General features: G+C 51.7%; 1 protein-coding gene across 2 annotated transcripts in view; it reads left to right on the top strand.

Moving 5' to 3' along the window:
• The window catches only part of ARHGAP26 (Rho GTPase activating protein 26), a 104354-nt gene that overhangs the window by 39210 nt on the left and 52030 nt on the right, over positions 1-13114 (top strand). For both annotated transcript variants that reach the window (XM_062501958.1, XM_062501959.1), the window contains exons 12-14: positions 6570-6606; positions 11569-11634; positions 12321-12395. In XM_062501958.1, the coding sequence (XP_062357942.1) occupies positions 6570-6606; positions 11569-11634; positions 12321-12395 (178 nt within the window). The remainder of the gene's footprint in view (positions 1-6569; positions 6607-11568; positions 11635-12320; positions 12396-13114) is intronic.

A 13114-nucleotide genomic window follows, 5' to 3' on the forward strand; every position in this document is an offset into this window, starting at 1 on the left:
TCCAGAAGCCCTTGGGAATGCCTGCACTTGTAATAAAATGTAGGCTTGTTTTTAATTAGAACCATCCTTTAGCTCAGCTCCCAGAGACAGAAGAGCAAGACCCATGTAGAGGATTCAAGCCCCCCCAGATACTTGATTTTTGATAGATTTTTCTTTTCTGTCCTTAAATCAGGTCCAGGGTATAAGATTGGAGCTGAAATTTATGTTGGAAGGAAAGAGCAGAAGAGAGAAAGGGGGACACGAGGTGGGAGATGACTCTGACTGTGATGAACAGTAGGTTGGGAGGAAAGGAAGGAAGGAAGGAAGGAGCTGCCAGGGTCCCTGGCCACCCTCTTCCAAATGAACAGCTTTGTCTGCATGACATAAACCAGCATTTCTCAGTGGGTTTCTGCTGCCCTGCCAAGTTCTCCACTTGGGAAGCAAGGCATGATTTTCCTTCCCCTCCTGCTGCAAAGAGGTTTGCAGGGATGTGGGCTGGGAGAGATCATAGTCCTATCTACATCCTTCTGGCTCTCAGAGCAAGGAAGGTTATTTCTAACCACAACACAGTGTAGTCTAGCTCTGAAAATCCTGCTTGTAGTACGAAAACCTGGCTCTCAGTCAGAAATAGAACAGGGTTGATAAGGCAGAGCCAGAAACAAGGGCTGATTTAATCAAGGTTGCCAGGTATCCTGCTTTTAACAAGGAAATAGGCTTTTTGTACATGAGCTTTGCTGGGGTGCTGCTCCTGGGCTGTGTCCCACTGCTGAGCTCAGGGGCAGGTCCAGAGGGTCCTGCCTGCTGTGACTCTCCCTCTCCCTCTCCCTCTCCCTCTCCCTCTCCCTCTCCCTCTCCCTCTCCCTCTGACCCCTTCCTTATTGCCACAGGACAGGATACAGGGTGCCCCCCTGTCCCAGGCCTGGGGGATCTCTGGGTGCCAGAGCTCCAGCCCTGCTCTGGGCATCCCTGTGCCCATGGTGGGCCCTTCAGGACACACTGGGGACACGATCAGGCACATCCTGCTGTCCAGGTGAGGAAGGCATCAAGAGGAAAGACCTGTTCCTTCTGCTGCAGGGCAGTTGAGGCGTGCAGAAGGGATGTGTAGGGCTCCCAGCTTTCTCTGCTGGGCTGAGCGAGGCTGGGGCAGGGCTGTCTGTCTGTCTGTGAGCTCTGGGGTGCTCGGGGTGCTGCAGACACCCAGCAGCAGCTGAGTCAGTCAGAGTGGCTGGACTCCAGCTGGAGCACTGCTCTCCAGCCCATTTGCCCTTATAAAAGGGTTGCAAAACACTCACGTGGAATGTCTGTGCTCCTCCTGCCCATGGCTTCCCAGACTGTCCCAGTGTGGCTGGGAAGCCACTTGGACTACCAGTTCTGAGGGAATATCATATCTATTTATACCCCTTGGGCTTGTGCATCTTTTAAGCTGGAAGTTGAAAGACTCGTTCCTGGCTGTTTTGAGGATTTCTGAATATGAATCACAAGGAAATTGCATAACACTGCAGCATTTCCTCCCATTGCTCTGGACCTTGCAAACACCACGCTCCCCCAGGGAGACCAGGGAATTCTGGCAGCACTGGCCCATTCTAAGAGTCCAAATGGAAAGTCTGGCTGGAAGGGAACGTCCCAGCGACAGTGAAAGGAGCGTGAGGTGGAATCTTCCACGCCAGGGCATGGAGTTGAAATCCTTCTTCAATGGACATCCCCCTCTCTGCAAACCAGGCCTGCTGGCCTCCAGTGCTTTCCTTCAATCCATCTTTCCTCTGAGCAGCTGGACAATCCTCTCCTCTAGATTTTAGCCATCGGGCAGAATTTCATGCCAGTATTGGAATTTGAAGGATTTTGGGAACTGTGCTAAACCGTGCAGCCTCTAAGAGATGCAGCTTAGGTTGGGCCATTTTGGGTTTTAAACTTGAAATGAAAGTGAATGAGACTTAAAATGAAGCAAGTGCCATGAGAAATCATAGTCCCTGTCTTGTGGAGGTTAATGAGAACCATGGGCATCAGAGTAACCCCTGAAATGGGGAAATAAAAATGAAATTACTCAACATCATCTTTTTGTAGTTCCCCTTCCAACCCCCAGGTACTTCCTTTTCATTTTCCTCCAGTCCAGTGTCATCCCAGTCCACTCACATAGCCATTTGCTCTTGGCACATCATGTGTGCAGTTTGTTTAGGATCAGGCTGGAAAACTGATGGGTTGAATTCTTCCTGATTTATCTGTGCACAAGCAGAAAGTGCATCAGATGATGAATAGTGGCTGTAGGAGTATTTTAGGCTCTGGATGCTGGCTGTAGGAGTATTTCAGGCTCTCATTGATGGCCATCAGAGCTGTTTTAGGTTCCAGATGGTGTCTTTCAAAGGATTTCTGATTAGGAAGATCCACAGCTGATGTTTGCATGATCCACAGCTCCAGTGTTGGGGTGTATGGTAATGGCAGGACTGAATTTAGAGGGGGCAGGAGCAGGTGCAGCACCTGCATTGCTGCTTCTGCCCAGACTGTGGTCCATGAGAAGTTTAGGATACAGATGCAGGAGCAAACACTGGGCAGTGCTGGGGGGTGTGAGTGAGTGACCCCCAGCTCATCCCTGGGCTCATCCCTGTAGTTCCAGGGGGGCAGGGAGCTGCCTCCTGGGCTCTGTGTTCCTTCACCACACCCTCAAATATCTCAGAGCTCTTAATCATCCCTATAAAACCATTTCCTCTGCAAAACATAGCATGTATTTGGTGAAATGTCTCACCAAAGGAAATAACTAGCTCTTTGATGAATTATCTTAAATATCAAGTTCATAATTGAGCATAGTGCAAGTGTCAAAGTAGTCATGAGTTGTAACTGCTCTCATAAAATTTATCTTTCTGGATTGCTTACAGATGCATCTTGGAATTTTTCAACAAAAGCTTGTAAAGGCCTCCTTTAAGCTTCCAAACAGCAATTATCCTGCAGGAATGGAGCTGTAGTAGCTTCTGCTAAAAAAGTATACAATCTGGTTTTGTTCAGGATATTTGACCATCTGCAGTGGGAATTTAGAAAACTAAATACAAGGCATCAAGGTCTGTAAGTTTTTGTACTGTCTTAATAGATTTTTTTTTTTCTATGCACCTCACTTCTGAAACTGTCTGGTAAGGATATTTTGGCTCTGGAAATACAGTCAAATGGGAATAATTAGTGAGAGCGAGATGTTAAAGCATCACAGTGCTGCAGGGCAGGGATTTGTCTCCACGTTAGTCACTAGTCCCAATTCTGGGAGTTTTATAACCCAGCCTGTTCCCACACGTGTCCATGGGCCACAGGCCCTTCACCTCCCAGCAATGTTTCTGATTTCCCACCCTTTGTCAGTGACTAATACTGGAAAGTGAAAGAAGCTTTTTATGTCACGAGAAACTCTCTGGGTTGGTTTAGGGCTGTTTTCTCTAGAGTGTGTTAACAACAGGAAAAACAGTGTGTGGGCATAGAAATTGCACTCATTACATTGTGTTTAATTGTCTGGCCTGGTGCTGGGTGATGTGTGTGTCTGCAGAGCCCCTGTCCTGCCCTCAGCAGAGCTCCCTCGAGCTGTGTGTTGGATGCTGTCACCCTGTGAGTGTCACCTTGCTGTCCCCTCGTGTTCCCCTGGCCCAGAGTTGTGTCTGTGAGACAGTCACAGCCAGCCTGGGCATGGCAGTGGTGCAAATACGTGTGAGAGAGAGGGTGAGAGTGAGGGGAAACCAAATCCAGCACTTGGCAGTTGTTTGGAGGAGGGTTCAGAAGAGCTTTTCCAAGGTGCTCCCAGCCCATCTCTCCCAGGACACTCCTGGGCTCGGTGCTGTGTGTGTGTGGTGTGGAGAATAGCAAGAACCTCCTTAAAATTCTGCACCCTTTCCCAGGGGAAGGCTGGTCCATGAACTGACTGATGTGTATGTGAGGCTTAGTCTTCAAATGCATCCTTCTGCTTTAAGCCCTGCCTGTTACCAGAGCTGTTTTGGAAAGAGTGGGATATCAACATCCCTAGGGCCAGGCTGGGCAGGAGTGACCTTTGCCAAGGCAGGAGCCCAAGGGGTTTGCCAGCAGAGCAGGGGTGACCCTTGGGGCACTGGAGGAGCCTCACTCTCGGACCTCTTCTACAGCAGCCCTTTCCTCAAACTTGGAAACTTTCTCTTATCCAGAAAAATCCCCCTCTAAAAGACTTGAGGCATTATAAGAAAAGTGTTTATTGGAAAAGGAAGGGATGTTACAGACTTGGGGCTTAGTTAAAACCCTGCTGGTGTGGAGTTGTGTTAGTGCATTAACAGAGACAGCGGATAAAAGATTTGTCCCCATATGATGGATGTAGGGTGGCAGTGTCTGTGTGTGACCTCTGGGGGAAACTTCCTTCTTGTTGTGTGCACACTTTGCAATCAATGGCAAAAGCATGTTGTGTTTCCTTGTCTGTCCTTTTCCCTTGTTTCAAGAGCAGCCTCTGGTGATTCACAACCTCTGTTGTTCCATGGATCCAAACGGGGAGAGCAAATGTGCAGGCAGAGGATCTCCAGGTGTGCAGACAGAGGATCTGCCAGGAGCTGCTCTAGGAGTTGGAATGGTTTGGGTTGGAAGGACCTGAAATTCCTCTCATTCCAGCCCCTGCCATGGGCACCTCCCACTATCCCAGGTTGCTCCAAGCCTGACCCTTTGCTGTGTTTGGTGTTACCTGTGTGTGGGGCTGAGCCAGGGCACCCTGTGTGTGATCCCAAGGAAGGGTTTGTGTCTCCAAGCCTTTGGGTAACAGGCTGAGCCCCCAGTTCCTTCAGTGAGCCCTCAACAGAGGCTGAATTTGGAAGGAAAGCTTCCTCAGGGAAGGCTGGGTCCATGCTGGGGCTGCAGGGCAGCCCTGCTGTCAGGGGAGCCTGTGGGTGTTTTCCTTCCCTCTTTCCTTATTTTATTTTCTTGATATAAACACTGCTCCTAGAGGAAAACTCATTTGCTGACTGCAGCTGGTTTTGCTGCTGAATCATCCCCCGCTCGCCAGATGTGGCTGGTGGATTTTCTCCTCTGCTTGCTCTTGTGTTACATAGCCAGGTGTCCTGGGAGGGGGAGAGGGAAGATGCTCCTTGGAGGGATCAGTCCCTGCCCAAACCCCAGTTTGGAGCTGCTCCATTAGAATCGTGCTTCCTCGAGCAGGTCCTGGGTGGTGGAGCTGACCCAGGGTGTCCTGCCACGCTGGGGCTGGTGCCCAGCAGCAGAGTGCAGGAATGGGCTGTGTTTGGGTGGCCTCCAGGGAAGGAATCTGTTTGTGTGCCCTGCTGGTGCCATGCCCTGTGACACACGGCCTTGCTGGGCTGTTTTTCATGCTGGGGATTGTTGGGGCACTGGGAGAGCTCTGCTGTGCTCTGATCTTCTGGGAACATCCCAGGCAGCTTCGCCCCATCCTGAGCTGGAGCTGCTCAGGGGGAGAGATGTGGGGGAGATCCAGAGCATCCTGCTGGTGTCAGGGGGGGGATCCCATGGAGCAGAGCCCTGCCTGCAGCCCGCAGCTCTCCTGCTGTTGCTCTGAGTGTTGCTATCAACATGGCCTTTGGAAGCCTGCCTTGCCCTGGCTATTTTGGGAGGCAGCATGTGATACAGGCAGCTCCCTGCTCCCTTTGCAAGGGGCTCCCAGCCCTGTTCCCAGCAGCTTCACCAGCCTTTTGTCCTGTTCTGTGGCCACACTGATGCCACTCAGCCACATCCAGGATGCTGCTGGAGTGCTGGGATGTGTGTGTGCTCCTGGTGGGACTCTGAGCACTGAAGAATTATTTTAAACCATTTTACTCACTTGAGCTGGAGAAATACAACTGGTCTGAGGGCTGATCTTCTTACAGCTGCTGTTGGTATTATCCTGGGCTTTTAAAGTGCCCTCATATCGTCATTATAATCATCTGCCAGTGTTTTTTCCCTTTTTATTGCATCCACTGAATTGCCACTTTAATCTCCAGCAGCCAAGCTGTGGTGGTGATTGGGGTGGGAGGAGGAGCATCAATATTTGAAGGCTGGAGATGCTTGGGATGGAGGATGGAGTCCTGCTGGTGGCTGTGCTGTGAGCAGTGCCTCATCCTGCTGCACTTCTTGCCCTCTGTAAATTAATGGCATTTCTTTTCCTCTGCTGCTCTTTGCCTGGCTCGTTTGCTCAGGCTGTACCTGAGGAGGGTGGTACCTGCTCCCTGCCCCAGCTGCACCTACCAGAGGTTCCTGTAATGCCCATGAGGGAATTGCCTGCTTTGCTCTAGGTTTATATCCTCTATTTGTGTCTTTCAGGAGAGGAGTCATAGAATCCTGAGATAGTTTGGGTTGGAAGGGACCTTTAAAGGTCATCTAGTCCAACCCCACCTTCATTTTGTTTAGAAACCTCCAATTTCTGTTTTTATCTGCTCCATCCCATTTGAATTCTTTCATTTTAGCAGCAGTCCTAGTCGATATTTTAACATAACTCCAGAGCTGGGCCAGCCCAGCCTTTGTGTGCAGAAGGTCATGGTGGTGTTTGGGGACCTGGCTGCTGGGGGAGGTCCTGGCAGCACACACACTGTGGTGACACCAGCTGTGCCAGCAGTCCCAGCCCAGCTGCAGCCAGGATCTTCATAAGATTTTCTTCTTGTGTTTTCCAGGTGTACAACTCGAACAAGGACAGCCAGAGTGAAGGCAGTGAGTATTTCTTCTCCAGCCTGTGCCCTGAGAAGTGGCTGAGCTGTGGGAGGGGGCAGCAGGAGATGCTGGTGACACTGGGCTGTGCTGGGGGGACACAGGGCTCAGTGTGGGGACCCCAGGGAGAGCTGAGTGTGGCACCCAGCAGGGACCAGGGGCAGAAAGCTGCTGGTGGGACCACGGAGAGCAGTGCCAGGCAGTTCCCTGCACCCCTCAGGGTGTGTCCCCTCCTGCCCCACCCCATGTCCCTGCCCCAGCAGCACCGCAGGGGTCTGGTGGCCTTGGGACCTGCTCCTGAAGTCCAGCAGAGGGCTCGGGTGACACCTGGGACCAGCCAGCTCTTCTCTCTGAGCCAGAATGTGCAGGGTCAGTGTGTCTTTCCAAAGGGGAATTGGAGCAGAAATGTAGCAGTGAGGAGGCCCTGCTTCGTCAAGACTGTTAACAAGGGCCCTTAAAAATAAAAAAAGCTCTTTTTATTGCAGTTCAGGCAATCAAAGCCTTGGGTCAAGAAAACACTTGTTTTTCTTCGTAGAGGAGCAGTTGCACCTGGTCCTGCCTCTTACCAGTTGCACCTGGTCCTGCCTCTTACGTCCTGTGTTTTAAAACCCTTAATTGAGCCATTTCCCAGTAGGTTCGATTTGCCATAATTGCCATACTCCAGCCCAATCCCTTCCCTGCTTCCCTCAAAGCCACCAGTCAGGCAGGGCCAGGCCCAGGCTGACGTTCAGTGCTTGGTTCATTTTGCTGCTGCCTCAGACACATTTCCATCTGGAGCCGAAGCATTTTTCTCTCAATAATTGGTGTAATTTGCAGCTAATGTTCCTCACACCCGTTTCAGCCATTGCACAAAGCAGTCTCTTCCCCCTCTCTGCTCTCTCCTCTGTGGTTTCTCCTTCCCTTTGATCCTCTCTGGCATCATTCCTCTTCTCCTGCATCTATCACCTGGCTCTGTCCCTCCCAGGTGAGCCCAGCAGAGCTCAGGGCAGCATGGCCAATGCCCCTGGGGCAGGAGCTCTGCCACAACAGCTCCTCTTGTCTCTTTTCCCAGAGGGCCAGAAGGAGTTTGTGAGGTGCAGAGGCAGCAGTGGCTCAGCTCTGTGCTGCCCAGCCACGAGCTGTCACTGCTCTGTGGTCCCTGCACACAGCCACCTCTGGACCTGCTGGTTTCTGATGGCCTCTCTTAAAAATGAGAACGATCCTCCTTGTCTGCTCCTTGTCCGTCCTTCCTGGGTTCTGGGAGCAGGTGGGGACTCCTGGCTGGAGGTGCTTCCAAACCCTCTGCTTGGGCTGGGCCTGACTGCTTCAGCCTCATTAAATCTCTGGTTTGGAGCTCTGCTGCCTCCCCAGCCACTCTCAGATTGATTCAGCAGCTGGCTCTCTGCCAGCAGCCCTCGATACAGGATCTTCCTCTAAGGACTTGAAATGAGTGTGGTGATGGAGTGGCTCCGGATGCAACTCCTGACCCTGGAGCCTCTATACCTCTGCTTTTCCTGCCTGCACTTATGGGAGGCTGAAAGTGCCTCTCAGTGCTGTGGTGGCACTTTCAGGACACTGTAATTTTGCAGAGCTTCTGGTTTTTCTGCCCTGCTGTGTGGCCAGATGGCTGTGGGCCTGTGGGTGATTTATCTTGATCTGCTGTGGAGGGGAGGAAGCCAAGCAGAGGGGCTGGGTGGTGTCACTGAACCAGGAGAGCCAGGGGAATTTAGATGCTCTAGTTTGCTAACCAGAAGGACTTGCCCTGCTCTGTGGAAACAAATCCTCCAGGCCATTCGTGCCTATTGCATGGAGCAGCACAAAATTCCTCCTTTCCCTTCCTTCCCACCATTTCCTTCTCCATCTTTCACATCTACTTGGTTCCCCCTTAGTTCAGGACCCCATCAAAGTATTTATTTTCTCAAGTTCTTCACAGATCTTGAGTCCTTTGGCTGCCCTGGCTGCTGTGCCCTTATCTGAGTGCCCTTCCCAGCAATCACAGTCATGGAATCACAGAATATTTTGGGTTGGAAGGACTTTAAAGCTCCTCTCTTCCCCTCCCTGCCATGGGCAGGGACACCTTCTACCATCCCAGGTTGCTGCAAGCCCCTTCCAGCCTTGTCTTGGACACTTCCAGGGATCCAGGGACAGCCACAGCTTCTCTGGGCAGCCTGTGCCAGGGCCTGCCCACCCTCACTAGAAAAAACTTCTTACATTTCTCTCACCTAATCTGACCCTCAGTCTTCCTTTCCCAATCTTGGCAGCTCACTGGTAGTTACAGCCCTGAAAACTCATTTCTGGTAAGACTTGAAATCTCATTCCTCTGGTCTCTGCTTCATGATTTCCCCCCTCCTCTGTGGTTCTCATTTCCAAAATGACTTTGTACGGATTCAAACCGGAGATGGTTCCCACCACACAGGAGGTGTGGTGTGGAGGCAGAGGAGCTGCTGTGACCTTGCACTGCCCTGACTCACAGCTGGAACCAGGCAGGCTGGCAGAGCTGATTCAGCCCTCCTGCCCCCTTCCCGATGCTCTGATATGTCACATCAGCATAAAGGAAAGGAATTAATGGATTAAATAGAAATAATCTGCCTAGCAAAAATAGAACGGGGTGAGACCAATGCAGTAGTACTTGGAATGAGGTGCTTCTTGAAGGTCAGATGAGTGTGGGGGTGTGTGGGCAGCAGCTGCTGTTCAGGCGATGTGGATCACCTGTGCTGATGTGAAATATCTCTGGGATGGAGTACAGCCTGGGCAGTGCATCCCCTTGGAGGCTGCTGCTGGAGGAAGAGCCTGTGCCACGTGTGGAGCTGAGCCTCCCACCCTGCCCTGAGGAGGGAGAGGCTCAAGGGAGGCTCTTGCACTTGTCCTCAGCCAGGCAGGGACAGGGCAGATTGGAAGTTAGGGAAAATTCCTTCTCTGAAAGGGCTGTCCAGCCTTGGCACATCTTCCCATCCCTGTGTGGATGTGGCTCTTGGGGACAGGGGTTGGGGTGGCCTTGGCAGTGCTGGGGAAATAGTTAGACTTGATGACCTTGGGGGGCTTTTCAAACCCAGATGATTCCATGGATCTGTGATCTGGACAGCAGGAGATCCAGATCTTCCTTTGATCTGGACCATTGCTGCACCCAATCATTTGGTAAATGACTGAGATAAAGAGCAGATGCTCTGAGAGAGGGGAAATCAAGCTTTTACAATGCTCATTAAAAGCTAAATTTAAGGGTGGATAATGGCACTTTGGATATTTAATCAGATATTATTTCTGGATATAACTACTGCAAATAAATCCCTGACCTTTCCTGATCCAGAGCTTGACAGTGAGTGGAAGAATTTATTCATCTGCTTAGGGGGATTATGCCAGGTCACTTCCATGCACAGGCACTGCTGGGTTTCCTCCTCCTGCTATTGCTGCAGGGAGCTGGGATCCCAGCCCTGCATACCTGGGGTTGGTGAGCCCTGCAGGGATGTGGAATCATGGAATCATGGAATGTGTTTGGCTTGAAAGGACCTTAAAGATGATCCAGTTCCAGCCCTGGCTGTGGGCAGGGACATCTTCCACTATCCCAGGTTGCTCCAAGCCCTTTCCAACCCATACTTGGGGGCCCAAACACACAAGGGGCTAAAGGAAAACTGCTGTTCTGTGGGGTGGGTTGGCACCTCCAGTGGATGGCAGAGAGCCTGGAGCAGTGATCCCAACTGTCAGCACCACACAGGGCTACCCACAGGTCAGGGGCAAGTGCCAAGCCAAGGCTCATCAGACCTGCTGAAGAGATTTTCCACAGCACGGTTTTGAGCTTCTCAGGTCCCCCTGTGTTTATCAGCCGTGCCCTGCTGACGGGTGGCACGTTGGGTTTATGCTGCATCCATACTGGGAGCCCTGAGGGTGCCCAGCAAAGGGCCCTGCAGCTTCTGGATTATCCTCACGTCCTGTGGCACAGGCACCCTGCAGCTCGTGTGCTTGTCTTGGCTCAGCACTCGGCCTGCTTGCCCAGAAAAACATAATAGAGCTGTTTTCCTTTGCACTGCTTCAGGTCCTTGTGCCATCCACCAGACAAAGCCCACCTCCAGCAGAGGACTCCAAGCTAGGGATTGGGAAGGGGCTGCTCCGTGTGAGTGTGAGCTGGCAGCTGCCCCTGGAGCAGCCGTGGGTCAGGGATGGAGGAATGTGAGCAGGGGAATGCCAAGGAGGGAAAGCTGCACGTGCCTTGCAGAGGGCACTGCCAGCCCTGGGCACGCTCCCTTCCTGCCCTGCTCTGCACACAACGAGCTGTGTCTCTCCCATCGTGGTATTCCCCAGGGTCTGGAGCCCAGCCTGGCTCTGCCCACCTTTCTCCGAGGGGCTCCTGCCCTGTGGAAGGTTTTCCAAAGCTTTCTGTAGGGAGGAACTGATTTTCCATAACAAATAGCTGGCTGTGGGCAGTGTTTTCCCGGCAGTGGTGGAAAGCTCTCAGTGGGGTGAATTCTTCCAGCAGGTGTTTGGGTCCCTGTATTGGTAATTCCTTGAATTTAGAAGTGAAAACCTGCATTGGCACAAGTAAATTGAGTTGTACGTCCCATTAACTCGCATGTTTTAGATCTCACTCTCAGGCAGAGGCAGGCCACCTGAATGTGCCATTTTCAAGGATTTTTTTGTGTCAAAATGTTTGATTTAATTTCTTTCTGAGCAATCAGTTGTCAACTTTCTGGACAAATTTGGGTTATCTCACTTTGATCCTAAATGAATTTTTGTCCATCTGCACTGGTAGATGCCTGGCAGAGCCCAGGGCAGGGCCTGGTTCAGAGGGATGTGGAGGCTGGAATGATGATCAGTGCCTGTGTTTGCCCGGGTTACAGCTGGTACAAACTGCTGTACTTGTGTTTTTCTGCCCTCATTTATCTGCTCCAGCTCTGGGCATCGCTGGGATGGCAGGGATTCAGGAGCAGCCTGCTGCTCCCTATTAGAGCCTGCCCTGCCAGCTGTTCACTACTTCTCTCTGCCCTTCCCCTGCAGCTGCCCAGCTGGACAGCATCGGCTTCAGCATCATCAAGAAGTGCATCCACGCTGTGGAAACAAGAGGTAGGGCAGCTCTGGGGCAGCTGTTGGCAGTGGAGCAGTTGCTTTCCTGCCCTTTGCATGGACAGAATGATTCATGAACCCCACATCAGATGAACCCGTAACGTGCTCAGGCTGATGCTGAGAGGCGTTTGCCCCACGGCTGGGCCAGCAGGGACTCACAGACATGGGGCAGAGTTAGGAAATAACACTCTGGGTGTGCAAAAGGGGGGACAGGACCCAAGGGGGTGTTCACTTCAGCATCCTTTCTGCAGGAATGCAGCCAAGCACGCCCTCTTATGTGGGATTCCATCCCCAAAGCCTCTTGTGAATCTCTCTTGTATACAGCTGGGATTGTCCCAGCCCCGCAGGGGGAAGTCAGATGCAAAAGGCTCAGACCTCAACCTGAAGAACTTGACACAGTAAAATTTTCCCAAATTGTCCTGGTTAAGTGCAGATGGTGCATGGGGCTGCCATGGCTGTGGGAAGGAGGCAAAGTGTCCTTAGATCCTTTTTCCTGAGCTAACTGGGGGTAACCCTTCTAATGAAATAGAACAGGACATGTGAAAACCTTGATATCAACCCCAAATTTTACCATCTTCTGTAGCTTTGTATTTGATTGGTGAAAACTTATTTGAGAAGCCAAAGAAGTGAAGGAGATCTTAGTAGCTCTTGTGGCCTTCTGCTAATAAGTTCCTTGTTTTTCCCAGGGATCAATGAGCAGGGACTCTACCGGATCGTGGGGGTGAACTCCAGAGTTCAAAAGCTGCTGAGTATATTAATGGGTGAGTATCTGGAATTTTGTTAAAGGCAAGCAGATTGTGCTGCTTTGAAGTCCTGCCAAGCAGGAGCAGAGGCTCTTGTAGGGGTCCCTAATGGTGGTGACTGTGCCCTCAGGACCACGTGCTGGTCGAGACTGGGAGGTGCTGGGCACTGTGGGCAGGTCTGAAGGTAGGACTCGTGTAGGGTCTGGCTCCACCAGGTCCTGCTGCAGTCACTGGTGTCCTGCTCACACATGCTCTGAGTTCTGGCAGCCTTCCCAAGTGCAAACCAAAATCTTCAAAAGAAATAGCTGAAAGCTTTGGCTTTTCATCTCCTATCTGCCCCCTTGTTCCCAGCACCCTTTGAAATTATTTTCTCCTGGATGTTGCGTGCTGCCTGTGGCTGTTCTTGCTTTCCCCATGGACTTTCTCGTGCCTGTTTATCTCAGTCTTGCCCAGAGTTTTCCAGCTTGTGTTTCCCTCGTGGCTGAGGCATTGGATCCTGCAGTTCTGGATGCTCCATAGAGACAAGCTGCTGGGCCTTGGCACAGCAGAGATTTGTTCTGGCTGTGTGGACAGAACCACTTCAGCCCTGACCTCACAGGGAGCATTTCCATCCCACAGCTGCAGCCCTGGACCAGTCTGTCCATCTGTCCAGACATGCCTGAGACACAACAGTGGAAGAGAGAAGAGAGCTGGGCTGGAGCAGGGCAGCTGCCCTTAGCCAGTCCTGTCTGATGCTG

This window comes from Cinclus cinclus, chromosome 14 (genome assembly GCF_963662255.1).
Source record: "Cinclus cinclus chromosome 14, bCinCin1.1, whole genome shotgun sequence".
Lineage (NCBI taxonomy): Eukaryota > Metazoa > Chordata > Aves > Passeriformes > Cinclidae > Cinclus > Cinclus cinclus.